General features: G+C 37.8%; 1 protein-coding gene across 2 annotated transcripts; it reads right to left on the minus strand.

The window, feature by feature from the left end:
- Positions 1 to 647: 647 nt before the first annotated feature.
- Positions 648 to 21,999, minus strand: DDX43 (DEAD-box helicase 43). 2 transcript variants are annotated; one of them, XM_053939238.1, is made up of 16 exons: positions 21,671 to 21,999; positions 21,065 to 21,120; positions 20,554 to 20,686; positions 19,150 to 19,257; positions 18,529 to 18,610; positions 16,137 to 16,293; positions 15,933 to 16,051; positions 15,535 to 15,645; positions 12,833 to 12,974; positions 9,161 to 9,261; positions 8,324 to 8,411; positions 6,689 to 6,816; positions 5,998 to 6,107; positions 5,129 to 5,267; positions 4,307 to 4,394; positions 648 to 943 (listed from the first exon to the last, which is right to left on the minus strand). In XM_053939238.1, the coding sequence occupies exons 1-16, from the start codon at positions 21,987 to 21,989 to the stop codon at positions 836 to 838; spliced, it is 1,989 nt and encodes a 662-aa protein (XP_053795213.1). In that variant the 5' UTR covers positions 21,990 to 21,999; the 3' UTR covers positions 648 to 835. The 2 variants fall into 2 exon arrangements, with proteins under 2 accessions (XP_053795213.1, XP_053795214.1); XM_053939239.1 differs by lacking the exon at positions 4,307 to 4,394 and having other exon boundaries at positions 857 to 943.
- Positions 22,000 to 22,252: the final 253 nt, after the last annotated feature.

A 22,252-nucleotide genomic window follows, 5' to 3' on the forward strand; every position in this document is an offset into this window, starting at 1 on the left:
TGTGTGACAGAGCTTGAAATCTAAATGTAAAGCATGAATCAACTTTATCTGGAAGAAATAAAAGCTGACTTTCAAATCAGCTTGGTATTCTTTTCTCCATGACTTCGTTAACATTGCTCTAGTAAATTCTGCTTTCATTCTTTAAGCTAGAATATTACATCCACAAAAACCAAAAGCAGGTTTTCTTCCCCAGTTAGCCACAAACAAATACTTCCTGTCATGCTCTCCTCCATTACAAGAAAATGCAGACCTCTCTCAAAAAATCTTGGGACACAAGTCTTAACAAAAATGACCTCCAGTGTTAAGTTTTAAAATAAGAATAAAGAAAACTTGCTTCAGCAAACATAAGTAACAGCAAACAGAGCAGTTTTTGTTATCCTGAGAAATCCTTCTGCATGCCAGCAGCCTATCAAGGCAAAGGTACAGTATTTTGAAACTACATTGACAAACATTGCTTACAATGAATTATCTTGTTCTCTGAATATAAAAGGAATTTTTTTTTTACATTCTTATATAGTAATACTGCATTTAATTAAAAAAAAAAACAAACCAACCAACAAAGCAACAATATTCGTTTTTAACCAGTAGATAATGGCTTTAGAAGTTTCATATATCACACAAGAAAAAAAAATTATGTGAAAATAGTGTCCAAGTGCAAAACCAGATTTATTCCTATATAAAGTTAATCCAGTTTTCTAAGACGCTTTTGAGAAGTTTGTTTAAATAGGACAGGTACAGAAAACAAACACAAAACGAAACTAATAAATTCAAGACCATGGAAGCTAACACTAATTAAAATCACTTTCTCTGTTTCAGTAGCTTCAAGGCATTACACTTATTTTGAAGACTTTCTCCAAGGTCTTTGTATATCCTTTTCAACTTCTTTTCTCATTTGTGATTGTTTGTATCTTTCTGCCATTGCAATAAGCTCGTCAGGAACTACCTAATAAGAAAGGCAAAAAAACAAGGTGAATTTTAAATAAATCTAAACTTTCAGACTCTGCTTTATGAAAATGCTATTGATTTGTGTGTTCCTAAACTTGATTTCATTATTTATCTGGCTCCTGTCATTTTGCAGATTCTTTTCTGTAGAAACGCAGAGAGAAATCTTTTTACGTAAGATTGTAGTGAAATATACTGAAAAATATTCATAGTGTCTCTGTATTTTCAATAATATATCTATGCTTTCATCACCATACCTGATGGCAACATAAAACCAGCTAATTACAACATTATAGTTCAAACAGAACTATAGTTATATAACTTTTAGTTATATAGTTATATAACTTTTAGTTATAAGGAACAGCTGGTAAAAACACCCAGTTAAAGGTGGTATCATACTATATACATCTATTGAATGTTGATTTGTATAAAATTCCTTATGGAAGTTTTAAGAGCCTCTGAAAAGAAACTTTGCGATTTAAAGAAAGCGTTGTCTTAGGAATGGTTCTCACGTACTCAGAACAAAGCTAAAAGACAAGGGAAGAAGGGCAGGAGAAAATGGTCAGATCTCCCACCACTGGGAGGTTGCAAGAGAACCTTACCAAGATCCACAGGGGTTTTTAGCATGTTCGTAATTATGTGGAAAAGGTGAATTGTATCATCAAAACACTCTCACCTCAGAGTTCTTAGCAACTGAGGCCAGATGTGACAAATTACAGACAGATTTATTAGTTGAGTGATGAAAAAAATAACACAGATACCATTCTTTTGCTCACAAAACAAAGGCAGTATCCAACAAGACTTCTTAAACCAGGCTGGGCAAAATGCTGACATTAATGCAATGTTTACTGCAAAAAGCACAGTGGGCAACTGTACTGTCAAGAGGTCTTGGATCACTGATCTGTCAAAGCCAGCCTACTTCAGCAATCTGCAAAGGCACGTGGCCATCCACATGGTGGAAGTCACCCGGTCCAGAATCAGTTTCCTGATCAGAGCAAGGAGCGTGTGAACGTGCTATTAATATAATTGCTCTGTCTGTGTGATTAGTGTCCGCCAGTGGCACATATACAGTGCAACCAGCAGAGTACAAACAAATATAAATACCTTAAAAGTCTCCCTAAACGTGCCTGGGCTTGGCAATGCTTGAACAGGTGGAGAATGCAGCCAGGACAAAAGGTCTGGTAGAGCAGGAAGTCATATTACTTTAGTTTCCATTTCTTTTGTCAGGCTTTATAATTGAGCAATGCTTGTTTTTTGCTACCAGCAACTTTTTCTTGAGCTGGCATGAGGGACAGCTCGCTGCTGAATTGCTCTACTGGTAAGCAACTATCCTGGCAAAATATGACAACTCTGAAGAGTCTATTCTGGCTAAGTTTCAAACTTTATTTAAAAGTAAAGTTTAAAATTATGTATCTCTAACTGAAAGGCACAACAGACTAATCAATGGAGATAGAAGAAATGAAACAAAGTTATTTTTCAGTTGAAACATGGGATGATTTTCTCCAGTATCAGATCATCCCCTAGAGCTTGAAGCTCTTATTCCAAACTAAAATTGCAACAATTTCTTGCAAGAGTGGTTTTTGAGCAAGCACAAGGCAAGAGTGGGAAGAAGTAAGGATATAGAAACATAAAAATCTCAGTGAGATAATATCCAGCATCTAGTGGCTTGTTGAAATTTTTCATGAACAATCTGTGTAAACATACAAGCTAGGGTAGGGTAGTCCAAGTGAGAAAACAAAAGGATAAAGATGCCATAATTTATATGGTTCTTGGTATTACACTGATTACTGTTTTTCCCATAGATGTCCATGCTTGTTAATAAGCATTTATATATATAAAATATATAAATTTCAGCATAGACACCTTTTTCTTGTACCTGTTCTTCTTTATATAATCTGTAGATTCAAAATCACAGAGAACATTTGGCTAACAAAAGCAACTAACTTGTTTTGAAATAAAAGTATTCTGAAAATTCAGTTCTTTTCTTACTTTTCCTTGATGCTTTAAGACTGAAAGAATGGTATTTTCATCATCATGAGAAAAAAACCCCAACACTTTGTCTGTAGGGATACTTCCTTTCTATCAGACATAACTAAGTTTGAGAATAATGTTATGACTAATAGTAACTTCTGAAAGCAAGGGTTCAGAGTTCCTCTTTTCTCCTCTGAACTCGGAGACTTGTTTGCAGTTGAACTATCACACATTATAAAAAAACCACAACCAGTTTGGGAACTTTGCAGTCTGCAGTTGGAGACAAGACTTGAAAGGTAATTGCTAACTCAGAATAAAAAACTCAAGGCATCTCTAAAGTAGCTTCACAGTATCATTACTGGTTTCACCTCTTGCATTTTCTGAATAAAAACAAAGAAAAAAACAAACAAACAAAAAAAACACCCAAAAACCCCCCAAAAAACCAAACAAACAAACAAAAAAAAACCACCCCAACCAAATACCCCAAATCTGCAACTTTAAAGAATTCTTAGGTGACTACTCTTCTACACTTTTTTTTTCTCCTTTTCCTCCCTCAAAAGCATCTTACTAGGTTTGCAGTAAAGCAACATAATATCTTTCAAAGAAGAGTTATAAAACAGAATATTGAGGTGAAGTTCTAATCCAGGGTTTAAAGTCTAAGTGTCTTATAGTAAAAAACACAGATTCTAGGTAAAATCCATTTAGTGTGTACTCAAACTTCCATCAAAAATTGAAAGAAACAAACACTGCAACCCAAACGAACAAAATTTCAGCTCAAGTGAGGACTTGAACTGGGGGTTTACTATAAATAAGGCAATTTGTTACAGCAAGAAACAGTAACACAATTATCTGTTTTCTCAGATATGGTATCAAGAAAAAACATGCTTGTTTAAAGAAAGAGATTCCATTCCATTCCATTTCCCATACTATTTATGAGAATCAGTAAGAAAGCTTGGAAAAGTACATGCAGGTGTCACAACTGTCAGATACAATAAACAGATAAGATAGTTGAGCTTCTTCTGATACAAGTATTGTTAATATTTAGACCATTAAAGAAGAAATTGGTACATGCATCCAAAAGTGAAATACAAAGGGAATAAAATATCATGACATAAAATAAATCCTATTATTTCTCTGCAGACCTCAATGTGTATGTTAGTTACTTTTTCTTTGGACATGAAAGGCTTTGGTTAGAGTTCACAGTTCCTTCCTGGGACTTGTCTGTAAGATGAAATACAGCTAAGGCTATCTAGGACAAGATAGACTAAAATACCCAATTTCTTCCCTGAGACACCACAAACACTCACCAAGAAGGATCTAAATAGTCTTAGACATTCATGACATGCTTCAGGTCCAGAACCAATATAAATTTTACCCAGTACTGTATTCTTACTTGGCTTGCTCTTTCCAGAATGTCAATCAGCTCGGACGCAAACCTCCAATCATTGCTCGTGACAAGTGTCACTGCCTCCCCAGAGCGCCTAAACAAGGAAGGAAACAACTGCTGATCTTCCAAACAACTCTGGCCAGGCTTTTACTACTGACCTAGGCACTAATGAACTGTACTACAGGAATATTATTGAGCTGATAGAATAAAAGTGGCTTGAGCATTAACCCTGCACATGACAGAGAGCGACTTTTCATAAAAATCAGAATACAGCAATTCACCTAAAGTGGAGCAAATGCACAAGTAATTTAGAATTTTACATAATAAACATAACGGCAACATATTTAAGTATGAAGAGACACACATTCATATCATGATTAAATGAGAAAAATCACACTTGTACCAGCCTGGGAAAGCAGCATCCAAAAGAACTACCACTAAATGACACCACCATGATTGGCTGCAGACTTTGAACCTACAGATGCTTCTTCTCAATGTGCTGTCCAGAAAACTAAATAAATCAGCAGCTCATGAAGAGATAAGCAAGGAAGTAACATTCCAGAATATCAATGCAAATTGTTTTTCTAATTCTTTCTCATATTTAAACCAGCTTTCAAACACTCTTGATTCAGTAACAGAAAAGTATGAAACTTGTTTGCCTTGAATTTAAAAACATAAATCAGTGTGTTTCTAGAACATACTGAAGTCTTCACTCCCCCACCCCACACATCCTGTAGCCTCTAGAATTCGACAAGAAAAACACCAATGCAGTGCATAAAACATAACAGAACACCGATAATACATTACTATTTTCTGGTAAACACTTACCCTGCTCTTCCAGTACGACCTACTCTGTGAACATATTCTTCAATGTTGCGAGGGAAATCGAAGTTAAAAACATGAGTAATGTCGTGCACATCAAGGCCACGGGATGCCAAGTCAGTAGCTACCAATATTCGAACTTTGCCTACAGTAAGTATGACAGGAAGAGAACAGGAGTTTAAGGAAAAAACAGAAAACATACTCCAGTCTACTGGTTTTTTAGCTTATAATGCACTTAATATTCTTAACACAAAGTAAAAATATGCTTGTTGCACTTTACACTGAGTTACTGCCAAATACAAGCTGGTAAGTAAGCACTCAAAATGTCATTTTACTATTACTTGCATTTCACGAGTAAAACAGCAGAGTGCAGGAAAAGTAAGAAATATGCCTGGTTGATATAAAGAGTCTGTCCAAAGAACAAAAACTTCAACAACTATATTCTCAGCTGACACTCTTGTCAAAGCACCAGTCTTTTATTAGCATGTGTTCACATAATCCTGGATTGTGTTCACACAACCCTACTAGCATAATCTGGAGCAGGACTGTTTCACTGAAAGCACCATCATCTGACATTTAAATTTACCATTCTGTAGACATACTATAGTGATTTTCCCAGAAATGGCAAAAGTAAAATAAGTCTTACTTTAAATTATTAAACTCCCAGACATTCAAAATTTTGTTCAAGAGCAATCTCTTTGTTTGCTGGGTCTTTTTTTTGTCAAATTAATAAAGAAAAAATATAATTAAGAGCTCTTTAATATTTTAATTTCTATAGTACTAAAGAGACATGACACTTAGAAATAAACAGGTTTTGAACAGAACAAACTTTAAAAGTCTGGCCTAAACAAACCAGTACTTTAGTACAAACTCACCTTTCTTGAAATCATCCAAAGCCTGTTCTCGATCACATTGTTCCCTGTTGCTATGAAGTGACTGTACTGGAATTCCTTGGATACCAAAGTCACTTGCCAAGTCATCAGCTCTAAGGCGAAATAAAGCAATGGCTCTTAAAACAGAAGAAAAAAAAAGAAAAAATAGTGCAGTATCTAGATTTAAATCAAAAAGAGTAATGTGACAGCAAAAGCTAAATGGGTGCTTAAGGACAAAAACTTACCGAGGTCAGCTGATACTTATTATACAGGAAAGCAAGTCTCATCCACATAGAAATGTTTACCTTTATTTATACTTTAAAGGAATACTAGATTATTTTTCTGTTGTTCACTCAAAAAGTTTAAGTATGATACAATAACCACCTCCCACATTAATCAGGTCTTGCATGCACCAGAGGTGTATGAAAATAAACAGTACATCACATTGATTTATCCCAAAGAATCCAAACATCCCACTTGAACTACGTGAAACTGAGACTTACCACCACCATTAATGATATTAAAAATGATACAAACTACCAGTCAGTCTGAAGGAATAAATAAATATAAATATTAATACTACTAGCAGCACATTGTGCAGAAGAGGTATTACACTTGATAGTTATTATGTGAGCTAAGAAACTATTCAGTATTTCTGACCTCAAACAGATGATACTGGGAAGTGATTACATACGTAAGCTTTTTTCCCACAAAAATGATGACCTTATCTTTTGGCTTCATAGACTTAATGAAGCTATGCATGAAAGCTCTCTTTTCCTCCTCGGAGATAACAATAACTTTTTGTTGTACTGTGCTTACTGCCTGTCAAACAGCAAAAAGGGATGTTAAGTAGAAACAGAATACAATCATTTTTTTCCTGTTAATTCCCATATTGCCATGTTATAAAACTAGCAATATATGATACCATAAGAAATTATTTTAATATGTATCAGTTTGGAGTCCAAACAATGCAGATTTCTTATTTCCTCGTTGCTTTAGGAGAATAATAAAATTTACCTTTAAGCAGTTTGCCATACTATTTATTTGCAGAGATTTAAAGGGTACTGATTAGTGAGGTGAAAGAAATACATTATTAGTGAAAAACACATTTAAGTTCTTTAATTTGCAACTATTTTATGTTACTCCAGAGCAAGTTAGCAGTCTTATTTGAAATTACAGGCTTTTAAAGGTGCTGTAAATCTCTTTGAAATGATCAGTTCTAACTATTCCAATAACAGTTCTTTGCTCCATTACCTCTGAAGGTTACCACAGAATATCCAAGGTATAACTAATAAGTAGGATAAAATGTCTAGACATTCTCATGGCATGGTATCATGATCTTGTGGCAAGAGTTGAAAGTTCAATCAAGAAGACAAAGATTCTCTCTCCACATGGGAACCCTTCCCCCCCCACCAGGTGTCACCTCTTCAATTGAGAGAAGCTCCTGTAAAAAGAGATTAATGCCCTAGAGAATAGAGCTACAACAGCAGTTCATGTCTTACAAATTCCAATCCTGACAAGAAATGCCCTTTGATAAAAGTGTAGTTCCGAACAGAACAGACAAAAAGCACACTTTGTCTCTATTTCTACTGAAAAGTGTACTGGATACTAGGTTTCCTCATTCCCTATCATGAAAAAGAGTGGAACTGAAAAGGAAAATTTCCTAAGATCTTGGGTGAACTACTGTTTCTGTAAATTCTGCTGGTATTGAAGCCAACTACACATAGCTGCACAACAATGAAAAATAAGCAGCTATATGCTAGAAGTTTTGGACTTTAAAGACAGTTCTTACTCTAACACATACTTTCTGCTATAGACAAGTGTTCTCCAAGAGTTTAGTACAAGGCTCTCTCAAACTCCATTTGAGAAAAATGCAGTTAGGAAACCCAAATTAGGTAAGGATCTGTATGCATTAGAAGGAAGACGTTCAGAAGGAAAACCAAGTAAAGAACAAGAACTTGCTGAACCAAAATTAAGGTTGCAAAACCAAGGGATCACACAAAAACATTTGGCATAGTGAAGCAGAACATTCAATATGATTCATGCTTGTCACCTGTTATGTCTTCTACTGAAGAGCAAAGACTTCCAGGTATTGTTACAGCAAAAATGTTGGTTTTTACTTTTTAAATTTTTCTGAACATTTAAGGAAACTTTAAAATAAGTAGCACGGAGCTGTTTCTTGAAAGATCAAATTGATTACAAAAGATACATGCATTTACTTACATACAGTTAGTTACAAGCAAAAAATTTTGCTTGGCTTAACCTGGCTTAAACATAGGTTCTTCTAAAAAAGGAAGGGGAAAAACCAAGAAAGAACAGGACAACTTACTGCTAAGTCAAGAGTGCCAACATACACAATCATGGGACTTTTCAAGTAGGATTTTGCTAGGCGACGGACACCATCAGGCCAAGTAGCACTAAACAGGAAGTGAAGAGGAAAACACACACACATGAGAATAGTGTGCCAAATCTTCTCCAATTCATTAATTTCATCATAGTCTTCTTTTCTTTCCTTTCTTTTACACCAGTGAAACATATATGCAGTAACAGTATTGAGCTTAACCAATCTTAAGTTAATAGCAAAGAGCACTTAAGCTTAAAAGGTAATTTTGTTGGTTAAAAGTACAGGCAATAATTATGGAGTCTTTCTGTTGAAGCCTCAGTTGAGTTTAGTAGCTGAACAATATCTAATAAGCAAGTTTCTAGTCTGTTTTCTTAAACAACAGCTTAAATGCAAAATACGGGAACAAAAATTATTGTTGGGATATTTGATTGTTAAGTTCCCAAAAGCTGCATGATTTCAAAATTAATCCAGGTACAGACTAGCACAGATACTGATCAGAAAGTCAGGAAATACATTTGGTCCCAGATGGAGAACTGTTGGCATTTCAAATTGATATGGCAAATTCCAGCACTCCCAGGATACCTTCCTTTTTTTGGGACAACTCAACTGTCTTTATATTTGAGGTAAAGAATCAGAAAAAGACAGTACAAAATGAAAAAAAAATTGTCAAATGACTCATCAGGACTGACTAGACCGAATTAAAAGAAAACTAGTAAAAATTTTAATAACTGACACATTTGTTTTGAAATTAACTTGTTCATTAATAATGAAGTTGTTCAATAACTTTATGTTCAAGTCCTGAGCACTATCATATTTAGATACCTTGTCATAACAGTTTGTCTGTCAGGACGCACATCTATTAGGATCTTCATTATCTGAGGTTCAAATCCCATATCCAGCATTCTGTCAGCCTCATCTAAAACCTGTTCAGAAACAAAGTTCTTTATTCTGCCTATTCCCTCAGATAAGGGCTTGCTTGAGCAGCACATTACAAAGAAAAAGATTTTAATGGTAACTGTTTTAATTGCAGAATCTTCTCCATAACTTACTGCAAAAGCTGTTCAACTTCTATTCTACCTCCTCAATTTCCTTGACACTTTTTCATTCACTATTATACTTGCAGGCAAAACAAGAAAATACACAGCTCCTTTAAGAGCATTTAAAGTCAATAAAGAAAAAACAACTGTTTGTTTTACCAATAATTAGGTTGATGGCTAAAACTAAGCACAAACAAAAAAATCCCAAAAACCCCATAACCAGCCAAACCCAGAGGGGAGCAACCTGCTCAACACACATAAGAAATTGTTTGCAATTTTAAGGGGAAATCTCATTTCTACCTCAATTAGAGATCTCATACAGGATCAAAATATCACATGTCAATTTACTTCCTCATTACAAGTAGGAAAAAAGCCAGAGCATACATTCTGGCACACATTAGGACACTGCACAACTCCCAGAGCACAAGCTTCTTTCATCTGGTTAAAAAAAGCCAGAAGTGAACAAGTGAGCTGGAGGTCTGAGAACTGCTCTTTGGAACTAAAATGTTTTCTAATATACAAGCACACTAATGAATGTTTTCAGTCTCATACAAAGAAAGAAGACTGACATCTGAGACTCATTTATCTCCTTTGATTTATAGAAACTTTATTTGAAAACTAAAGTTACGTGGATTGTGCTTTTAAGTATTGACAATTTCTAGTCACTTATGTGGAAATACAAGACATTGATGATTATCCTTTTCTACTGTCCTAATTTTGCTTCTCCATTATTCTCTGATATTTTATTATATTAAATATAATATCTGATACTTATTATATATTATATATAATATCTGATATTATATTTAGTACATTATTTATGTAAATCTCTGAAAGAACAACGAATTATCAACTGAGAGACAAGACAAGAATTCTATTTCTTGATTTAATTCTCTTTATTTTTAGAGGACTCATGGAGGTGCCATTAACTACATGAATTCTAATAGAATAGCAAGGCTGAAACATCACTTATTTAACATAAAGAGTTGGTTGCTATGCCTTTTTCAGCAGTAGAAGCTTTCTGTGCTATTAAGCTTACTGGTACTTTGCTGCAGAGGGAAAAGGAAGCATCTGTGTCTAATAGATGGATCAGGTAGCTGAAATTTACTTTTCTTATTTATGACAGCTGCTTCGTTAAGATTAAAGGCTGTAATATATGTCAGGTAGCTATTAGCACTGATTTTTTCAAATGTGTCACAGCCTCATCCTGGTTTATAACCCAAATGTCCTTTAAGGAATATAATCTTAGGTTTCTTGTTATCTTTAAATATATACATATTTATTTGTTTGTTAATATTGTTCATTTCAGTTCTATTTCTTGGCAAGAAATTCCTACAAGCCGGTTCTTTCTTTGAAAATTATTTTGTTTCCTCTTTCCTTTGTTTTAAATCAGTTATTGGTAAGTTTAACACTATTTTTCTTTTGTATTGAAGAATACAAGCACTACTCCAATCTACCTTTTACATCCTCCTTCATGATTTATATATATTTTTAATTACACTTTCTCCTAAATGTTTCCCAATTATTCATGCATAATTCCCATTTCCTTCCTTCTGCTTTATCAGCATGAAGTCCAAAGAATTAAGATTACTTCATCAGACTGCTGATGAATGAATACTGATTTACACTGAACACAGGGAAACAAAAAGCATATTTTCATATGACATGTATTTTGAACAATCAAAGGGCTATTTATGACAGAATCTACAACTTTACTTCTGAAATACTGAAAAACAGCAGCCTATCTTGAATAAATGGCTTCCTAAAAATCTGAATCAAGACATGATCAACTTGATGGTTCTGTCAGGCAAGAAGAGAAATTCTAACCTCAAACTCACCTTGGGTCCAGTACCTAGTTAGACATAATTAACAGAGCTTGGTTTTGTGGTGTTGTTCTTTTCTGGGGGGGTGGTATATTTGCTTGGGTTTTAACAATTGTATCCCAGTATCTGACCTTGGAAGTCATTTGGGAAACAATTTGCTATCATATTAGCAAGTAATACTCAGTTTACTTTGGGAACCTTCCTAAGACTCAGTAATATCTTTAAATGAAAACTGTAAATGAAGGTCTTCAATGAAGAGTGTTCTTCATCCAAGGTGGCAAATGTGAAATCTATGACCACTCTTTTTTTCCTAAAGCAAAGCTGAGAGATTAAATTATTTGCTGGCTGAAAACTGACAATGAAGCTCTGGAAACAGGAAGCATCTTATATATTGAAAAGCACAAAACCCAAGGATAAATATATAGGAAGATCACAAAAAGATAGAATTTTCAATGTCTAATTTTTCACATGGGGCTTTGGTAGAACAGAATTTCCTTAAAGTTTGAGGCATGACACCTTAACCACATCACAATCCATCGACCTTGCACTGGTCCTTCTGAAAACATTTAGCTGCTAGTTGTGCAACAAAAAATGTCTCTTCTCCTTGCTTCACATCATCATACTTTTCAATTTGATAGTCAATTCTTTTTAGCAATGTCACACTACAGTACATGCTGCACATACAGAAACATGTTTTTGGTTCAATACCCACTGCTTTATGAAGCACTGTGTGCCTGTGGCATGACTATACTTCACCTTGGCAGAAAGGTGACCTATGTTCCTATAGTCCTCACAATGCAGGTTTTCAGGCCTGTTTTCCTCCTGCTCAGCAATTACATGTTAGTCTTCTACAGAATGCTACTCTCCTGTCTTCCTGTAATAAACTTTTTTCCCAAATGGCCAAATTTATAATGATGCTACACCACTGCTGGCCTTGCCAGTAAGCTCACAACTATCACCTAGAATTGGAGCTAACTTGTTACAACATGGAGAGAATTTAACTCTCACAGGGTAGTGGGGTGGACAGAGAGCTTGGTCAAATTGTCAAACTAGGCAACAATTCACAGACAAGTAAGAGAAATAAATTGAATATATGGAAGCAGTTTACAAACAGCAATAGTCTTACCTGTTCAGTACAGGAAAAGGCAAAAATGAAATGAAGACATAAGGATTATAATAACGTTTATAAGGCTGTTTTCCCAATTGAGATCAAAGTAAAGTCAGTCCCCCAACATTTAAGTATCTGTGTGTGACTCTGCTAGCACACAAGTTCTAATAAAAAAATGGAGACACTGGTAACCTTCGAAAAGAAAAGGAAAAGACAACTTCAGAAAGGCATTTCATCCATTAGTAACTGATCCTGACAAAATAAATTTTAGAATGCCATTACTGAAAAACAATTTAGCATCTTTAAAATGCTTGCTGTGCTAGAAGCCTATTTTTCCTAGGGAATATTTCACATCTGCAATGCAATTATAGTAAGTGTGAATCATCCCTCCAATACCAATTTCAGTGTTAAGCTATATTGCAATTAATACTTTGGAAGTTTAAAGAAAACTCCATTAAAGCTTAAATTCAAACTGAGTCAACCATTTCCCAGCTGGTGCATTACTCATTGCATATCAGTTACTTGCCAAATATGTTATGCTCTTCAAATTTATGAAGTTGTTCATTTGAAGATCATTCAGTCTGCCAGGAGTAGCAATAACAATGTCCACTCCTTTGGTAACCATGTCTATCTGTCCTTTTCGGTCCCCACCACCATAGACGCAAATACTGTAAAATAAAAGTTTTACAGACGTAGCGTATTAAATTTCAGCTGAAGTCAATCCTTTTCAAATAAATGCCACCATGTTGCTTTAAAAGGGTCACCTGGTATTAACAAGAGAAAGGAATACAGTAAGTGCGATTGACAGTATTGCATAACTAATAAAAATAATACTGAATGACACACCCTCAACAGTTCAGCAATAGTTTTCTGCTGAAACTGCAGTGAAAATAATCGTGAAAGGAAGATAGCTCATGTGTTTTGGGTTATTCTGAAAATATTTACACAAAAAATAGATGAATATATGAAAGGATGCATGGTTTTCCTAACAGTACCATCAAAAGTGAGATGTTTTGCTGTTGGGATGACTGTAAGACTTAGTCAGAGTGCTACACAAAGTTGACAGAGATCCCTAAAAGCAAGTTTCAGAGTACAGTAATGTCTGTTTAATTGCTTACATGAAGATCTACACTTAGCAGGTTTGTGGATGAAACCAAACTGGGGAAGGAGCTGATATACTTAAGAGAATTAGGCTTTTACCAGAAGAAAAACAAAAAGGCTAGAGAAATGGGCTGATGAAAATACTATAAAGTTTAACAAAAAAAAGACAGAGATGGACTATACCCCATGACTCAGGGTCAACATGCTAGAAGATAATATTACAGAAACACTTGTGTGGGCAAGAACCTGAACATTATTCAGCAATGCAATCTCAGAAAAGAAAGCCAGGTGTGTTCTTATGAAAAGGTAGCAATAGGAAGCGTAAAAATAACATTGGCCCATTCTAGGATGAGGATGGTCACCTCACAAACAGGGACAAAGACAAAGCAGAGCTCTTCAATGCATTCTTTGCTGCTGTCTTCAACAGAGGTGATGCACCAAGGGGGATATCAATGCCCTGAGCTGGAGAACCACAACTGAGAATGATCCACTCCCAGTTGAGCCGCAAATTATGCAGGATCTGCTGCTCCAGCTGGATTTCTACAGATCTACAGGGCATGATGGGATTTGTACAAAAATCATGAAAGACCTGGCTGATGTCATTGCAAAGTCTCTTCCAATGGTTTTTGTGCGGTCTTTGGAATCCAAAAAGGTCCCTGATGAAGTTATGGAGAAGATTATTCTGGGAGGTATTGACAAACACCTGGAAGACAATGTAGTCACTGCCCACAGCCAGCACAGCTGGCACACAGTCCTGCTTGTCAAGCCTGACTTCCTTTTATGGCAATGTAACCCACCAAGATGATCAACAAAGCCAGTTGATGTAACCCGTTTGGATTTCAGTAAAGCATTCGATACTATCTCTAACAGTATCCCTCTGGACAAAATGTCAAGCACACAGCTGGATAAACACACCATGGCATGGGTCAGCAGCTGGCTCACAGGTCAGGCATAAAGGGTTACAGTGAATGGGGTGACATCAGACTGGTGACCTGTCACTACAAGGGCCCCACAGGGCTCCATCCTTGGCCCTCATGATATCTTCATAAATGACTTGGAGGCAGGACTGGAAGAGGTACTAAACAAGTTTACAGACAATACAAAACTGGGAGGAGCTGCTGGCTCCCTCCAGGGCAGGGAGGCTCTGCAGAGACCTGCAGAGAGGGCTGGACAACCACTAACCACATAAGGGAAAGTGCCAGATTCTGCACCTGGGATGGGCAAGCCTGGATGTACAGACAGAGCAGGGAATGAGATGCTGGAAAGCAGTGCCATGGAAAAGGATCTGGTTGATGGTAAGCTGAACATGAATCAGCAGTGCCCTGGAGCCAGGAGAGCCAACCCTGTCCTGGGGGGCATCAGGCCCAGCATCACCAGCTGGGCAAGGGAGGGCATTGTCCTGCTCTGCTCTGCACTCATCTCAAGTGCTGGGGGCAGTTTTGGGCACCACAACAGAAGAAAAATATGAAACTATTAGAAAGTGTCCAAAGGAGGGCAGCAAAGATGGTGAAAGGCCTTGAGGGGAAGCTGCATGAGGAGCGGATGAGGTCACTTAGTCTGTTCAGCATGGAGGAGACTGAGGGGAGACCTCACTGCAGTTACAGCTTCCTTGTGAGGGGAAGAGGAGGGGCAGGCACTGATCTCTTTGTGGTGACAGTGACAGGACCCAAGGGAATGGCCTGAAGCTGTGTCAGGGGAGTTTTAGATTGGATAAGGTTCTTCACTCAGAGGGTGGTTGGGCACTGGAACAGGCTCCCAAGGGAAGTGATCACAGCACCAGTGTGACAGAGTTTAAGTGTTTTGACAATGCTCTCAGACACATGGTGTGACTCTTGGGGATGTCCTGTGCTAAGAGCTGGATTTGATGATCCTTGTCCCTTTCAACTCAGCATATTCTGTGTGATTCTTCTTAGCTGTCAACTCAGAAGGAAAAGAAGCAGAAGAGATTCATAGACTTTGACCATGGGATTAGTCAAAACAGAAATTCTGAAAACTGGGAAAATATAAACTCTGCATTTACTACTATCTCCTCCCCTCTTAAATGCAATTATTGTAGTAGGTGAATTAAGTCACCACTGGTAGGAGAAAAAAGATATTAATTAACAAGCCTGTGAAAAGCAAGACTACCTTTTAATTCCTTTGTATGCATACTTTGAACACTCTGCCTCTACTTGAAGTGCCAGTTCTCTAGTGGGAGCAAGAACTAACATTCCAGGCCCCCCACGCTGATCTTTGGATCTGCAACAAAGCATATGTAGAATGTTGGTATATAAGGATGGGCAAAGTCCATCATGGTTAACACTGAACATTTTAATACTGTTCTAAACTTCCTCTGTACACTGCTGCTAATAGAATCTATGGTGACAAATTTGGTGCTTATTCCATCAGATTTGTAATTTTTTTTTTCCATACAAGATTTTTATCTTCACTGCTAGAAAACAATCTCAGGAGTTGGGTGCAGGAGGAAGTAAGTGCAGGGGGAAGTATGCACAGCTAAACAAATCAGACCTGTGAGCAGTCCTTACATTGGTTGTGAAGTCAAGTGAATGAATCCAGGCATTAAGTATGCTAATGTCTTCCCAGTACCAGTCTGTGCTATACCAATAAGATCAATTCCTTGGAGTATAATTGGCCACGCCTGGGACTAACATAAAACAACAAATACTTAAATGTAGTCTTCATTTTTCTCTTAAGGTTCAGTTAAAGAGTCGTCAAAATTGAAGACATACCTGAATTGGTGTAGGCTTTTGAAAACCAACTTTTCTTATATTGGCCATAATATCAGGATAATGCTCAAATACATCTTCAAATTTACAAACAGGATTGGGAATGCAACGCTTTTCACCTTCTTTCAAGTCATCACAAGTTATATCATTATTTTCTTTCCTGCATAAAGTAGTGCAATTGTTTTAAAGTCTCATTATCTGAAAAATTAGAGCTAACATAAAGGACTGTATTTCTTAACTTTTTTTAAACTCCTTGAACAAGAAAAAGCAGGTTCAGGCTCTTGAATGGGACTGAATTAGTCTTCTATCTTTCTTAAAAGTCCTTCTATAGGAACACTTCTCCTAGAAGTATCAATTGCCATTTTTTCTTAAGAATGACTAATTTAAAGTTATATATGGTTATTAACATGAACTGCACTCCTATCAGGCTACAATTACACCTGATTACAAATTAAGTATGTATGACAAGTTTTTAAACCCAAAGACAACCCAGAATTCAGATGAATGGCTTCAACCTATCTGTCAGAATTCTATATTCTCACAAAAACCTCCCCCAACTGTTTTCAGAGCAGCTACCTGGATACTTTAGAGAATGCCAACAGAACAATTTTCAAAAAAGAACATGACCAGTAAGACAAGCTCAAAAAAGAAAAAAAAAAAAAACCTGGAACAACAAGCCCCTAAAAGTAGGCAAAACCCAAATCACAACACATATATTAAAAACTACTGTTCCAAAGCTTCCTCCAATTTAGTGCTATTAATATGCCGTCCTAGTTTCAGCCAAGGGCAGAGTTAATTTTCTCCCCCTGGCAGCGAGGGGAGCTTGAAGCCATGTGGGCATGCCTATATTGTTACTCTGTATCACCCAAATCTCATGAGGGGTGATGGGATTTTCACTTTCCAGGAGAAAGGGGGTGTGGTTTCCTGTGGAAGAAAAAGCCAATGACCCTCCATGGCCAATTTGTTCCTTTTCTCAGGAGAGCAAATGGAGAGGTGAGATGTGTGGATGGTCGGACCAGCGGGCTTGGCATCATCGTTTTTTGTTATTTCAGGCTTGGGGAAAAAACCATGGGCATGGACACTTTCATCCACTGTTTTCTCCTTTGTCTCAAGAGCTATGTGGTGCCAGCTGTGGTGGTGTTGTGTAGGTTGGACTTCCATGAGCATTTTTGCATGCAATCACCTTTTATACAATGTTTTTATTAGTGTTGTTTTTTTTCTCATCTCATTGATGTTTTCCAGTAATTTCTTAACCCATAATCTCTGCCTTTTGTCTCTCTCTCACCAGAGGGAGTGAAGGAAGCAGAGGGGCTGCTTAGAGCTTAATTTCCATCTGGTTTTAAACCATGACATCTGCATACACATATTGATTTCAGTCCTGTACTCCTCTGAAGATTCCATTCAGTAAAAAGCTTTTCAAGTGGGGTGTAAGCCAGGAAAAGAATGGGCAATTCAACTTCCCCTCATGTTTATAGAATTATTTCTTTCAGTTGCTGCCTTTTTCTACTTAAAGTGAACTGATTAGATGAAGTAGAAAAAAAATTCCTTTATCACGCAAGTTCAATTCCTCAGTACATATTTTTAACCTACAAGAACAATGTTCTGCAATTTTTCACTAGCTCTAACAACAACACATCCATATACTTTAAAGGAAAAGGTGAAAACATCTGGGAATAATTCCATGCTTTGCTCACTGGGGCAAAGTTTCTCTGGCATGCAAAGAAAAAAAGACATCTTGCAAAAAGAAAAGTAATAAAAAGCTAACACTTCAATAATGCTCACTAACTTCATTAGAACTACAAAAGAGGGCTGTAACTATTGCTAAGGCCTGAACCAAGTCATTTGAAACAGATGATCTGTTTTCCTTGCAAGGTACTGAAATAGGTTGTTGGATCAAAACAAATAGATGCAGTTAACTGAAGCATGTACTCACCAGGATATGCTTGTAAAGACAAGATAGATAAAAAAAGGAAGACAATAGTAACAAAAATTGGAATTTGAATATAGTTTTGGCTAAAAAAATCACAACCAAAAGATATTCAACCTGTGAATAATCCTATTTGGAAAGACCTAGAAAATGTGAACATATTGTCTCATGAAAGGCAAAGAAACAGCCAAAAGTCAGTGAACCGTTATGAATTTTTTCTGTGCTGAAATTCAATCAGATCAAACACCTTTAAAGAAGCAGAAAATCTCAGAGGTAAATTTTCTACACACCTAATAATCTCATCTGCTAGTTGTTTCATTCCCAAGAAAGAGTTCTTAAAAAGATTAAGCTGCTACAAGACCCCAGCATTAGTGTCTCAGTTTCAGTGTTTAATCTCCCACTTTCTAGGCTTTATAGTTTAATAGTAATTTTAGCCAAGCAGATGATTCCGTAAAGAAATGATCTTACCGCCACAGTTCCACTTCTTCTTGTGACATAGATGCAGTCCTGGATGATTCTTTGTAAAAGTTTTTCTCAATTGGAGGCAAGCCTTAAACAATCAGAAAAATCCAGCTTTAATCAGCAAGAAAAAATACAGAGTCAGTGCAAGTCTGCTAAAGTGTAAGATGGAAAGCCCAGGACCCAGAAAGTGCCTTGAACCAGGAGACTTGCTGGAAGTGATGGAAGACCATTGCTCATGTAAAAAGATGAAGGCTGAGACAAACACTTCAATATCTGCAAAAAAAACCCCACTTCCCCACATTTCAAGTTCTGAAGCCATATACAAAACAGCACTATTTTCAAAGGGTGACACTGAAATTACCACATGAGTAGCAGGTTTAAGTATTGGCACAACAATCAGTATCCTCCATGACCATGTTGAGAAATGCTAACATGGCCAGCTCACTGCAAATACATCACTAATTTGGGCTCTGAAAGATTCAGTCATCTCAAAGCAAGTATTAGAAACGTTTAAGCATTCCAACAGATTTACCACATAGAGACAAGTATAATACAATCAAAATAGAGACAAGTATAATACAATCAAAATAGAGACAAGTATAATACAATCAAAATTGTAAAACTAACCTGCCCACTTCATAGATTCATATTTGGCCCTGTTTTCTCGAAGAGAGGCCCAGTTGATTACTGGTTTCTTTGGGTTATTTTCAGGCTTCATAACGTCCAAGGTTTTTCCTGTAGAGTTAGTAACAAAATGCTGCTGTTTGATGGAACAAACCATGGGGAGAAATCTCCCCTCAAAACAAACACATTTTCTATTGCAAGGCCTCATATATTTTAAATAGACATGAAACATATATATAAGTGGAAAATTATTTCCTAGATCTCTGCCCTGAAACGTTGCTAAAATGTGTACAAATTCAATTTTGATAAAAAAAGGGAAACATTTCAACATCTTTAGCTACTTAAAGGAAGTAATGATGGGTTATGAAATGCTTCTCCTCCAGCTATAAACTAGGTTTGTTTTGCAGCAAGGTTTTGAGAATTTGTGAAACGAGTAGATGATACGCAGACAGAAAGCTCTAACAGCTACGAGAGCAAAGCTTAGGTCTAAAGCATCCAACAACATCACAATAAAGTCCCAGTCTAGTTATATTCTATACTTCTTTTTTGATGAGGTTAACACTTTGTAATTAAGTGCAGCTTTATACTGAAGATATAAATAGCAACACAGCTGTGTGGAAAATTAGTGGAAAGGCAGGAAACATGGGGATAACACTGTCACAAATCCTAAGTAGTTTTAATATTTCTAGTCTCTTGAAACATACTCATTCACCTGCTGGGACACTTCTAAAAAGGAAACACACAACTACTCCAGTCCTTATTCTAATACTGGAACGTAATTCCTGGATCCCTTCTTCCTCATCAGTGCACCAGATCAACAATTGTGCAAAAAATTGTTGGGAGCACATACAAGACATACCAATAATACAAGACATACCAATAATACAAAAATGATTTCTATATCCATGTAACAAAGCTACCACAGGAAAGCCTAGTAAAGCCAGCCATGAAGTGCAACATCAAATCATAAGACATTAACATTCCTCAAAAGTAGCAGGAAGTCAGCATGACTCATGCTATGATCAGCACTTTATAGACTATCTTCACAAAGGCTTACTGAATTGTAATACTCCACAGATATCAGATTAAGACTTGCACTAGAGACAATACTGCTATTTTGGAGGAATCAGACTGATAACGCAAGAACCAAAGTGGTATAACATTCTGCATCCATAAAGTTGTTGAAAAAACACAGGAACTGGTTTTCATGGAATCCTGGCAGTCTGGTGGGAGGGGGAAACTGTCCATAGTTGAAAATCTTCTTCTATTTTAAGAAGATGCCATTGCCCAAGAACAAGGTTTAAGTTAACTTAGTAAAATACTACCAATATAAAAACACTCCAGCAAACTACCAAATATATGGAATACAATCCATAATATTTTTTCCCACAACCTCACATTTCTTACCTTTCTCTGTCCCACCTCTAACATAGCTTTGTCCAGAACTTGTAATAAGATTGTCAATCAACATCTTGGCTTTGTTTTGCACATCAGTGCTGCCAAAAATCTTTACTTCAGATTCATAGGTTCCTCTTGTAACCTATGTTCAAAAACATCACTGAATTTTTTTTTCATACTGCAAAGACAAACATTATACAAGAACACATACTGAAAACGATGTTTGATCTTTTTTTCCCTGAAGTTTAACTTGTTCTATGAAAAGGCCCTTTAATCCCTTTTCTAAAAGGGAAGGAAATAAACGCAAACATAAGGAAAAAAAAATCAATAACCTTTTCCTATTTTCACATAACATCCAAGTTGCACCCTCAATTCCACTTCCTTTTCACTAACTGTAAAACAGTGGCATTATCACAGCTATTGTACCACCCTTCAACGTCCTCCAAATGGTTTACACAGAAAAAAACCCAATTATGTTCCCAACAGAGCCCATTTCTTGACAACATACAGCACATGGTACCTTTATCCTGGAACCTGAAGAATCCTCAAGTTCTTTAATTTTAGCTCCACCCCTACCTGTTATAAAGATACACAGCAGGTATTACAGAGATTTAGGACAAACTGTCTGTTTGTGACCATACTCCAAGACTTTCATATGAGTGCGTGTATCTACAAATAAAAGAACTTGTGACACCAAAACACTGGAGACTGCAGGCAACTCTTTCGTCAATTAATCAAATGCAAGGTTTGTGTGTAAGGGAATGCCGTTCAGTAGAAGAGACGGAGGAGTAAAACTAGATCGAGAGATTGCCACTCTTCCTCCATGTGACTAGAGGGGCTACAGAACACTTGCACATTGCTGGCCTTGAGAAACAGACGTCAACTCGTCAACTTTAGGGTAGAAAAATTTCCCTGGCGAGTGGCAGAAACCCTGCAAAAGCACCCTGCCATGCCCGGGTGGAGAGAGACGCACGGGAACTGCGAGGGGCGCGGGCCCTTCCACGGCCAGACTGACGGAAGGCCGGCATGCACTCCCTCAGGACACTGCCGGGGGCCGGCTCCTCCCCACCCGCTTACCTCAGCGGGTCAAGCACCGGGCCCGGGAAGGGGGGGCACCCGTCATTACCTATGAGAGTTCCGACCAGGGCGCTATCCAGGTGGAAGCAGAGCGGCGCCGCACAGTCCCGAGCCTGGCCGGCCGCAGCTCGGGGCGGCCGCTGCCGCGCCGCCCGCCTCGGGCCGCCGGAGCCTTCAGCGCCTCGCGGCTCCCACCTTTCCCCTCCAGGATTCCCCGTGTCCTTGCCCCGTCGCCCGCCGCCCTCCACGGAGGCGCGGCCCCACGAAGGGGTGCTGGGCGACCAGCAGAGCGGCCCGGCGGCAGCAGCGGCCCGCGGCCAGTCCGGCGCGCCCAGCTCCTCATCGCTGCTCGCCTCCCAGTCCGACATGGCGGCCGCAGCCGCCTCGGCCGCCCATGCGGAGGGACTTGGCGCGGCTCAAGCCCGGGGCGCGCTGATTGGCCGGGCAGGCGGCTCTCTGAGCCGTGATTGGCTGGCTCCTCAAGGAGGCAGAGGGTCGATGGCTGCCGCTGTGTTTCAGGGGGATCCGGGAATCGGTTCGGTTGGAAAAGGCCTGTGGGATTTTCGAGTCCCACCCGTGATGCAGCAGCATCTTGTCAAACGCACCGTGGCACTGAGTGTCTGAGACCGGG

The sequence above is a fragment of the Vidua chalybeata genome, chromosome 3 (assembly GCF_026979565.1).
Source record: "Vidua chalybeata isolate OUT-0048 chromosome 3, bVidCha1 merged haplotype, whole genome shotgun sequence".
NCBI classification, from domain to species: domain Eukaryota; kingdom Metazoa; phylum Chordata; class Aves; order Passeriformes; family Viduidae; genus Vidua; species Vidua chalybeata.

What these genes read in the sequence shown, in the direction of transcription:
- DDX43 (XM_053939238.1), bottom strand. Translation starts at nt 21,989, where the DNA reads ATGTCGGACTGGGAGGCGAGCAGCGATGAGGAGCTGGGCGCGCCGGAC. An exon ending in TGAAGAGCATAACATATTTG is followed by an intron (nt 9,262 to 12,832) that starts GCAAGTAACTGA and finishes GTTTCTGAACAG; the next exon opens with GTTTTAGATGAGGCTGACAG. An exon ending in TTGGCACTCTTGACTTAGCA is followed by an intron (nt 6,817 to 8,323) that starts GTAAGTTGTCCT and finishes GCTGTTTGACAG; the next exon opens with GCAGTAAGCACAGTACAACA.